Genomic DNA, 11187 nt, shown 5'->3' with positions numbered 1-11187 from the left:
GGTACTGTAACCCTTTGAAGACCTTTATTAGCGCAAGAGAGGAACAGGAACCAGCACAGGTTAATGGTTGTTCTTTGTGGGTAGGAATTGCACAGAGATTCTGATAAGTATCTTTGGGTCTGGTTTGCACCGAAGGAGAACACCAGCAGAAGAGGAATGTACCTATAGGTACCTTTTCTCTCCATCTGCTCCTTTCTTGAAGAACAAGTAGCGGTCCACAAAACCAAACATGAGCTCCTTTTCGCTCCAGAACAGTTTCCAAACACCCTTTTTTTGCTGAGCGTTTTCCATTATTGCTTTTTGCGGGAATTCTGGTGGGCAGATGAGATTCCGCTCCCAAAAACTCAACACTGAGGAGAACTGGAATGAGGTGCTGTACAGCAGGGTTCCTCAACCTTGGCAACTTTAAGACGGGTGGACTTCAACTCCCAGAATTCCCCAGCCTGGGGAATTCTGGGAGTTGAAGTCCACCCATCTTAAAATTGCCACGGTTGAGGAACCCTGCTGTACAGGATAGAAAAGAGGTAACCTAGGTGGGACCAGGTACAAGGGCTAGAGCAATATTTCTCAAATAGGGCAACTTTAAGGTATGTGGACTTAAACTCCCAGAATTCCCCAGCTGGCTGGGGAATTCTGGGAGTTGAAGTCCACACATCTTAAGTTTGAGAAACACTGGTTCCCTGTCCTTGTAGTACATCAATTCCACTTCTCATCCTTAACAAACTTATTTGATAAAATATGATGGGTTTTCCCCCCCCTTTTAAATTATTGCTAGATTCTTCAGCTGCACTCCCGTACTGCTTATCTGGAAATAGGGGGGAGTTATTTCTTAGTGGCTATCTGTAGGATTCTGCTATTAAGCCCTTGCTTTATGCAACATTTTTTGAGTCAGTGGAATAGTAGGATACATAACCATGTAACTGGATGCCTCTAGAAAGAAATATTTTAAAAGCTGTGTGGCCGAGGCTTGGGCTATAGGTGAGGTGACCATATTTTCTTGGAAAAAATAAAGGACGAACCTGAAAAAAGTGGCAAATCTGAAAGAGGTTCATAAGGATAAAAATGTTTAATTGTTTATGTTAGAACTTTACAAAGGAAAATTCAAGAGCAAAGCAAATAAAATCTTCACAAAAACGCCTATTCTGATAACAGTATCTAAAATCAAACAGGCTATGTAAATTTATTTTACAATAGATGTACGGTCACTGCAGCTATAGGAGGGATCAGACACCTGGCTAGCCCTTTCCAAAACGCCGGATTCTTTCTGAACAGGGTTTGGTGTTCTTTTGAGTTAGCGGGAGACCCATTTTTAAAATATTGGCTTGGTACTCTTTTTAAATCACGTTCTTAACTCGGCGCACGTTCAGCGAGGAGGACAGGACCAGGCGTGGCTCGTTTCTGACAGCCGCCTTTTCTCTGGGTCCAAGATCAGGGGGTGGCCCTTCACGCGGCACCCGGCGGCGCCGGGACCGGACTCTTCGCGCGCCGGCCCCGGCGCCGGGCAACGCCGCGCCGCGCCGCGCCGCCCGAGCCCGGCTCCGCCGCGGCGGTCCTCCGGCCGCGAGAGGCGCCGCGGCCCAGGCTGGGGGAGCAGGAGGAGGCGGCGGCGGCGATGGAGGATGAAGAGGGCTGGAAAAAGGCCGTGAAAGCAGCCAAGGCTGGATCCGCGCCGAGCTGCTCGGGCAGCTGCTGCTCCTCGCCGGCCATGGGTAAGGCGCGAGGGCGGCGGGCCGTGCCGGGCGGCGGGCGGGTGGGGGGGCGGGCGGCCGAGGGAGCCTCTCTGCCCGGCGGACGTTCCCGAGGCGCTGGAGGCGGCGCTGCTCTCCTCGGCTCGCTCTGGGGCCAACATGGCAGGAGCGGGGACGCAGCCGAGGCCGCCTTCCCAGCGGCTGCCGGAGGCCAACAGCAAGTCGGCCGCAGGTACTCGCTTTGCACGGTCAGCGCCTCGGAGCCCTGTGCGTGTGCATGCGCGTGTGTGCGCGTGTCTCGCAGCCCGCAGTCCTCGGAGACCGCCGCGCCGCCCGCCCGTCCGCCCGCCGCGCCCTGCCCTTCATCTCGCCCCGGGGCTTCCAGGGCGCGCGCGGCCAAGGGTGCTGGCGCTGCCAGGTCGGGGATCCTCGGGGGGCAGCCGCCGCGATCCGTGCCCCTTCTGCCCTGCGCTCCTGGCCGGGTCCCCCACCCCGCCTCGGTGGCAGGGGCTTCAGAGGCAAGCGAAAGGAGGGGGGCGCGGGTCCCTTTTAGCCATGAAGAGCCGGAGACGTCGCCGGGCGCTCGGAGGACGGGCGGCTCCCTGCGGGCCGGGAGTCGCTTGTGCCGGACGGGGTGGTTCCCGACTGGGGCTTCGCAGGCAGCGGGTGCCCCTCGCGGGCGAAGGGGGTCGCGTGCGCCTCGTCGGTCGGTCGGAGAACGAGAATCCCTCGGCGTAAAGCTCCCCCGCGAAAAGCGAGGCGCCGTGGGCCGATTAGACGTCTGATTTGAACGGGGGGGGGGGGGGAGAGATCTGCCTTTCCGTCCCCTCTGCAGCCCTTGGAGTAACTCTGGAGCCACATCAAAGTAGCCTCCAGATCAGGAACGCAAAGGAAATTAGGGGATTTACTGCCATCTGATGCAGCGATGGCCAGCAGGGCACACAGCGTGGAGAGGACGTTAGGCCAGTTTACGGTGGTTTGCTTTTCGCTGACTACCTCTCGGGGGCTGCGATTTCCCTCGAAACCCCAAGCAGCATATTTAATCGCCAGTTGCTAGGGAATCGCCCTTCTCTTGGGGGCTCCTGAAATCACACCGGTGGGTTGCTGGGCGCCAAGGAATGCTGCGCTAGATGGGGAAGGGGATTCCCTCCAGCCGGGTGTCTGCTTTTGTCAGGGCTACCTCCAGCAACAACGATGATAAGCATTTATATTGTCATAGTGACATGTGCTAAATGATCATATGGAATAATAATAATAATAATAATAATAATAGCAGCAGTAATTTACTTGAACAGCTTATATCCTGTGACAGTACCTCCAACACCATCAAACAACAACATCTGCCTATCCCAGATCCTTGGGAAGGACTCTGTAGGAGGATAAAAATGCCAAATCCAGTCTAAACATCTGGCTCACTGCAACCAACCATAATAATAATAATAGGATAAAGAGTGGAAACCAAAATGGGATAAGGCTTTGTATGTTTCTACTATAGTAATGATACAAACTTGTTTCTTTTGTAATGCTGATAAAATGGCTGTTTCATAAAATAAAACACAGGGCCCTTTTTCCCTTCATTACTTACAGTTTTGGTTAATTACAGGTTAAATATGAGCCAGTTTGGTGTAGTGGTTAAGGCATCAGGCTAGAAAATGGGAAACTCTGAGTTCTAGTTCCACCTAGGCACAAACCTGGGCCAGTCACTTTCTCTCAGCCCTAGGAAGGAGGCAATGGCAAACCACTTTTGAAAAACCTTACCAAGAAAACTGCAGGGACTTGTCCAGGCAGTCTCTAAGAATCAGACATGATTGGATTAAAAAAAAAAGCTGCAAGGTAAATATTTTACTGTAACCAGTTGGTTTTAGCTAAAGACTTAACACAAGAGACTCCCTTCAAGTGTAAGTCTCTTCTTTGAGATGTCTACATTTAAAATTAATAAACTGACGAAAATACAAAACAAAAAATAATAACCACCCCTCCCCATACCAGGAAATGGGATTTACTTTATGAAATGGAAAGCAGCACATGGTGTTCTGTCGTTAAAATGCTGTCCGCACTAATTTGGAACAGGATTTCTGCCAGTGCTGCAGGATTGTTGATCTAAACTCTTCCTGCTGGCTTCACTGAAAAAAATCCTCTATTTCTTAGCCCAGTGCCCTCCTCGTTGCTTTGATTCCCCCCCCCCCCTCTACTTTGCGATGCTTAGATTTGGCCATGACTGTTGTGCTTTGATTGATAAAATGTATGTCCTTAATCATTTATCTTTTATTTTTTTAAGCTGTGAAAGACCCCCTGGCAGTTGAACGGACGAATCTATTGAACATGGCTAAATTGAGCATAAAGGGGCTCATTGAATCTGCTCTGAGCTTTGGACGAACTCTTGATTCCGATTATCCACCTCTTCAGCAGTTTTTTGTCGTCATGGAACACTGCCTGAAACACGGTCTCAAAGGTACAGATGGCATTTTTGGGTTATGGGTCTTTTTACCCCGTCATCATTTTTATTCTGTATTTGGCCATCTGAGAGTGCCATCTTACACCAACCACTTTGTTGTGCACTGAGAGATAAGTATTTTTAAAAAATACAGTATGGATCAGTGTAGTCATGGCTGGCTAGGAAATTCTGGGAGTTGAAGTCCACACATCTTCAAGTTGTTGAGACTGAGAAACACCGGGATAGATTGTTGAATGCTGGCCTACCCATGTTTGCTTTCATTTGTCCTGCAATCCCACTGCAAACTTGCCTTTCCAAATTCAGAAGGAAGCTGTGTCTTCCTCCCCTTGAATTCATTGGTATTTGAGAGGGCAATTGAAGAAATGCTCTACTTTCTGGAAGTTTTACTTCATTGGAGTCTGAATGACTTAGGAATTTGGTTCATGTGCTTTTACCAACCTATTTCTATTATTGGTTGACTGTCTAGAAGTCAAGACTGTCTGGGATCTTGACTTCCTGGTTCAAATGTGCTTTTCCTTATTTAGTCTTCATTTGTCACAGGGTGGAATTGTAGCAGTAGTTTCATGGCAGGTTGCAGTGGTTATAAAAAAAAACACTGTGTTGTGCCATATGAAATTAAACATGTTGATGCTCTATAAATATAAAATATTGATGTTTACAAACGTTCACAATATTTGTATGTGCCTTTCCAATAAGTATTTCAGATACCTCCGGAGCAAGTATATTAAATGTGCCAAGAGAACAAAATAGAGTATAAAAAGTCAAAATGTGTTTTTTTCCCCCTTCCAGTAAAAAAATCTTTTCTGAGTTACAATAAAACAATATGGGGCCCTCTGGAACTTGTAGAGAAATTGTACCCAGAAGCTGAGGAAATTGCTGCTAGTGTTAGAGATTTACCTGGTCTCAAGTAAGTTATTTTCTCAATAAGGATCTTTGGAATTACAGATAATTTGTAATTTATTGAAATATTTTCCTCACTGCTTTCCATATATAAATCAAGAAAATGAAATGAACAAGAATCCATCTTCCACAGTTAAAATGTGTATAACTTTTCTTAAACTCATAGAATATTCTGTAGGTGAAATAATGTTCTTATTCAGAATTGTAGGAAAGGTTGTGTCTTGGGCAAAGAAGATAAGATAGACATTCTACTGGATTTGGACCATTTGCTCATGTATTGTCTGAACTGACCAGCAGTTGCTCTTAGATCTTTGAGGCACACCTGAAAGTGCCAAGAATTGCAGCTGGGAGCTTTCTCATCCAAAGGATCTGTTCTCCCACTGAACTATATTCCTTTGCAACTGCCAACACACAAAAGGAGGCTTGACAATGGGCACAGCTGCGTTAAAGTGCAATCCACCAATCTCTGACCCAGAAGAAAAGTTGGGCTGCATAAAATTTGCTGTTCTGATTGCCAAGTCCTATTCTGCCCCAGTCATGAAGCTGGACACTGGGACTTTCCTGTTTTAATGGGGAATTTTGCTTCCTGTCCCCTCCAGCATTGCCTGATGGGGAAACAACCATCTATCACTCCTTGGATGTGGCAAGCCGGACAGGTGCTTGAAGTGGCAGATCCAGTCAGCTGTCAAGTTGCCCAAAATAGCCCGCCCAACAGGTTGCAGGTGGGAAGGAGGGGTGCAGGATGAAGCGGGTAGGATCGGAAATGAGCGAACTCCGCCTCTGATTAGTGCTGCAAGAGAATGACAGTGCTAGCAGCAAGTCCACTTCTCTTCTTGTGGTGGATCCCAGCCCTGATCGTGTCTGGAATCACATTATTGATGGAGTATGCTAGATTGTATCCATGGCAAAAAGTGTGTTGGGAGAAACTGGAACAGCTAGAAGTGACTTTGAGGTGGTTCAGCTGTGGGGTGAAATGAAGGCAACATAATGAGGATGTAGCAGTAATATCTGGTTACCAGAGCAGGTCTATGGCAGCACATGAGGATGAGCCCAGTGAAGAACTGTTCTCGTCACAGATTAATGAGGTGAACATTTTAATAAAATAACTAGAATATTAAACATTGGTTTTGATGTGATACAGTTTTCCTATTCGTATTCATAAGCTGGTATTTAAAATAAAGTCTTAATTAATTAATATAGCTGACCAAGGGACTGTTGGTGGCTTACAAGAGTGGGCTTAATCTTTTCAGAGATTTCAGTAGCATAGAGTCCTATGGTCTCCTTTGGATCTCCTCCTCCAAATCCGAGTGACCCACCCCTAGATGGAATGACCCAGCCTCTGATCCCACCCCCAGCTGCCCACTGCAGAAATCTCAGGGCATTCATTAACCCCTTCTTCCCCAGAAAACACCATAAAGGGAAGGTATTTGCCCAAGATAAATACAGGGGAGGACATTTTCTTCCATTTTGGGTCTTAAGAGCTTTTTCAAGTAAGTGTTTAAATCAGAAGGGTTTTTTTTTATGAAAACAACTTTTTGATGAGAGTGTAAAGTGGCCAAAGCAATTACTGAGTTGAATATTGAACGATTAAAGGACATTGTTCCAAATGAAGATGGAAAGTGGTATAATCCGTGTCTCTTTATTGGAAGACCTGTTGACTAGTCTTAGAAACAGTAGGCCTGACCAATACATGTCTGTGCTCTGGGCTATTCCTTTTTTAAATCAGGACTTCATTGGGACGTGCTCGGGCTTGGTTGCGCTTGGCACTTATGCAAAAAAAGATGGCTGACTATCTACGATGTCTCATCCTTCGGAAGGATCTCCTCGGGTGAGCACTTATCCAGATTCTTATTAAAAGTCAGTGCTTTGATTGCAAACAGAATTGTGCACCTTGACTGTATTACATTGTAACTAGAACTTAGCTAAAATAAGGATTTATTTTCTTGGTTCAATAAAACAGCTTACATTTGGATTGCTTAGATAGCAGAAGCAATCCAAGCATTTCGGTTTCTTCTGAATTATAGATGTCAGTAAAACAATCCATTTTGTTGACCTGGCATCTGTTTTTTAGATAGAACAAAAAAGAAAGGGGGGATTCTAATGATCATTTGGGTTTTGACAGTACTGTAGCATAAGCCAGAAGTCAACAACACAATGCCTGTGACATTTTCAGACAGCACTTGCCACAACAGTGGTGATGATATATTCTTTCTCTTTTGCTGCTTAATGTATTATGCAAATTTACATTATGCTGTCAGCTGTTGGAAAAGGCTGCAGACCCAGAGCCTACGCTATACAAAATGTGGTTGCACAGTATTTAATTTTGTATTTGCAGAACCAGGCATCTTCTAAAAAAGTAATTTTCTCTGCTTTTTTATTCTAGATAGGGAATGTTATTTATGTTATTCTGGTTGTGTGTGGCTTCTGTTGCATGGAGAATCTTTTTCATCCTTGTGCAAATATGAAATCCAATATTTGATTCTCTTTGAGGATGTTATTTCTCAACATGTTATGATGTCATGATTTTAAGTGCTGCTGATGCTAGTTTGCCAAGTACCTGCTAATGGTTGCATAGTGGGACATGCAGTCATTAGCAGGTCTACTTTTTCTACCTGTGTTGACATTGGATGCAAACTTAGAAGATCTGCATATGTTTGAACTTTGGTAACAGAGGTAACATGATTGGAATCACAAGATACATTTGTGTGTATCATTGGTATTGAGGAAGAATGATGCAGAGAAAAGAGATGAAATTGCTGTGTGCCATGTGAGTTATTTCTAGAAATTGTGAAGAATTCTGTCATATCATCAAAGTTGAAGAAATACTTAACTACAGCCCAACCAGCTTTTGTAGATGGGAAGGGGCACAGGGAAGATAGGTTTTATTTTGGCCTCTGACAATTAGTCGGGCTGACTCTATTCTGTGGACACAGGCAAGTTTTAAACTCTCAATTTTGCTAGTTTGCATCCTTTGAAATAACTTCAATAACAATGGCATCTGTTTTCATGAGGAAAGCCACATGTTTTTGAATTGCCACACTGTGTTGGCCAGTACAGTAGAGCTTTAGATCTACTGGAATATCAGTGAAGCTAATCTTCAGGAGACTTGAAAAAAAGGTCAGCTATAGAATTGATCAGTAATTGAAAATGTGATTTGAATTATATGAAAATGCGTTTACAGTGAATTTTATGAATATCATGCACTGATGATGGAAGAAGAAGGAGCAGTGATTGTCGGATTGCTTGTTGGGTTAAATGTAATTGATGCAAACCTGTGCATAAAAGGAGAAGATTTGGATTCACAAGTAAGTAGACACCACATTAAGGTAGAATATTTAGCTGTAAGAGCAAATCTGAAGACCTTGAATAAATTAATTCAAATAATTTATTTAAATTAATCTGTTTATAAGCTGTTTTTCCCCCATGCAAACAATTTATTTTCTTTGAAGCACTATAAAAACTTATAAATTGCAGATCCATATAATTCTGCTTCTCTGAAGAATACTGGTCGATTTTACAACAAAAATGTTTCTTGATTAGGAGATCTTTCAAAGTATAGCCTGGCTACGTTTTTTCCCTTGTAATAAATTTAGTTCTATGTCCTTTCTTCAGGATGTGCGTGAGAGGGATGTTTTTAGCTTACGTATAGTTCTTAGAATTGTAAACTCAATGTGATAGCTTAAATGTTTGAGTATTAGAAAAATACCAATATTGGACTGTTGATAATGTAGGCTTATCTATATAGTATTCATAATTAAACCAGCACACTTTTGCTCATTTATGGGGACAGCTCATTGCTCTCCTTATGCGTTCAATCCACTGTGGGCTCAGTTTGGCCTGGAAGTTTTCTAATCCATGGGAGCAGATGTGGGGGAGATGGGGGTGGTTGTAAAAACTGTTCTGTTGCAAAATGACATGGGTCAATACAATCCAACCCATAGTTCCCTAAATGTTAAGGCACATGTAAGGTGATCATTTCCAAATCTGGAATTTCCCATTCTGTTGAATTTGGTCAAATTTCCAGGAGAATGAAGCTTATACCCTAGCTTTTCATTTACTTCATTTTGCAAAATTTGAATTTTTTTTTTTAAGGTTGGCGTGATTGATTTCTCCATGTATCTAAAGAATGAAGATGACACTGAAGATAAAGAAAGGTGAGTTTTAGAAGAAATTGTGATGCTTAGCATGTTGAACTAAATGGTTGAAAAACCCATCACGCTGGAAGGAATTCAACAGTGTCCTTCCCCCTCACAGAATATTCCTTCTGTTCAGAAGAAGGAAACCTTTGCCCGTGGTCCATTTTTTGTTCATGTTGTACCTAATGTGTGTTAGTTCTGACCTACAAAGCCCTCTAAGGCTTCCCACAAGTTGTACACCTACGTAACCACCTACTCCAACCAGATTTGATCCATGAAGCTGGTCATGTCACCCTAATTTCATGAGGGGGAGGGCTGAGGTCAGAAAGTGCTGTTTTTGCATTATGGCACTCTGCTGTGGAGGAACCAGCCACTGAGCTGTTAATCTGGCTGCCTCAGGGCTGGCTTTTTGAAGTTGGGTGGGGTTTGTTTTTTTAATGCCTTCAAGTCCCTGCAGTTTTCTAGGCAATATTTTCGGAGGTCGTTTGCCCTTGCCTCCTTCCTAGGGCTGAGGGAGAGGGACTGGCCCAAGGTCACCCAGCTATCTTCTTGCCTAAGGCTGGACTAGAAGTCACAGTCTTCTGATTCTAGTTTAGCACCATAACCACTAGTTTAAACTGATTCTTTCTTCAAGTTAGCAAAGGCCAAACTTTTCCAGAGGATCTTCAGGGAAAAATTGTTTGCCCTTGGTTTATTTGCTTGTTTTATTTATTGTATATTGTAACTGTACTGTGTGTGTGTGTTTACTTTCACCTTTATTGACTTTTACTAAATTCTATTCCATTACTTTACATCTTTATGAGTCTGAAAAATCATAATAATAGTAATAACAATAACAGATTTTAGCCTGAACATTCAGTACTGTGAAAAAAGTTATACATTTTGGTGCCACAGATCTCAAGGGCAAAAAGCAGAAATTATGGAACAACTAAAAAAAAATCAGAACAGATTCTATTGTTTAATGAAAGGCAATTGTTTAATCAAAGAAATGCAGAACAGATATGAACAGTCCTATTTTATCAAAACCTAATACAAACTCAGGAAAATAGATAATCAGTCATATTATTCCCATCTGATAAACCTTAGGCAAATGTTCCAGTTCCAATTTTGTGAGAAAACCAAATGAAACCTTTTTTTATGGACTCCAGATTTCTTGATGATGGAATATTGAGAAGAACCAGTTGATTATCCAGTTCATGCTGCTGCTGTTCTACATAGGATGTTCTATATTTCAAGACATATTCAGTTATTGTTGTTTTTTAATCTATGGGGAATAGTTATTAAGACAGCATATTTCCTGTACAGTAAATAGAAATTTCTCACATGGCATTCTCAAGACTCAGTATCTAATTAATCATTAAATATTCAACTTCTTTTAGAAATGACCATATTGCTGCAATATTAGATCAGAAGAATTATGTTGAAGAATTAAACCGGCAGTTGAAGTAAGTATATATTGAGGCATGGGTTAAGTATAGAGACAGGTATCATCTGTTTTAAAAAATAGTTACCTTGGTAATTATCAGGCATTGAAATTATTAGTATTTATTAAATCATTAGTAGAAAGAAGAGAAGTTGGGAAGGGTTGTGAAATGCAAGGGCATCCATGGGGAGGGGGTCAAAAAGGTCAAGATGCTGATTGCAACCACATGATCAAACTCTGCCCCTTTTTCATGTGGACACATGATCACATAAGAAGTGGGATTTTTTTTTTTTTTTTGGTGCCTTCAAATCAGTGTTGACTGCTGGTGACTGCCTGGACTAGTCCCTATAGTTTTCTTGGCAAGATTTTTCAGAAGTGGTTTGGCCTTGCCTCCTTCTTCCTAGGGCTGAGAGAGAGGGGTTTGTGCCTAAAGCAGGACTAGAACTCACACTCTCCCGGTTTCTAGCCTGGTTCCTTGCCATTTTGACTTTTAATCCCCACCTCTGATGGATCCTAGTTAGAAATACCTTAGGATATTCTTACATTAAAATGTGGTTACATTTTTAATCTGGGAGCCCTAGGAGG

The 11187-nt window shown here is 43.1% G+C and overlaps 1 protein-coding gene across 6 annotated transcripts in view; it reads left to right on the top strand.

Moving 5' to 3' along the window:
• The first annotated feature begins 1465 nt into the window (after nt 1-1465).
• The window catches only part of RUFY2 (RUN and FYVE domain containing 2), a 31014-nt gene continuing 21292 nt past the window's right edge, over nt 1466-11187 (top strand). For 3 of the 6 annotated variants that reach the window (XR_015796712.1, XR_015796713.1, XM_088144314.1), the window contains exons 1-7: nt 1466-1709; nt 3967-4140; nt 4933-5050; nt 6770-6871; nt 8225-8348; nt 9136-9197; nt 10559-10624. Coding sequence is in view for 4 of the 6 variants with exons in the window: in XM_088144314.1 (XP_088000440.1) it covers nt 1613-1709; nt 3967-4140; nt 4933-5050; nt 6770-6871; nt 8225-8348; nt 9136-9197; nt 10559-10624 (743 nt within the window). In the remaining 2 variants the exon portion in view is untranslated. The other 3 variants (XM_088144311.1, XM_088144312.1, XM_088144313.1) reach the window with 3 other exon arrangements.

The sequence above is a fragment of the Python bivittatus genome, unplaced genomic scaffold, assembly GCF_059951505.1.
Source record: "Python bivittatus isolate LINGU-HERP-01145 unplaced genomic scaffold, Pbiv_v1 ctg000400_np1212, whole genome shotgun sequence".
In the NCBI taxonomy this organism is placed as follows: Eukaryota; Metazoa; Chordata; class Lepidosauria; order Squamata; family Pythonidae; genus Python; species Python bivittatus.
Note: the sequence above shows the minus strand (reverse complement) of the source record. Positions and strands in the feature narration are given on the sequence as shown.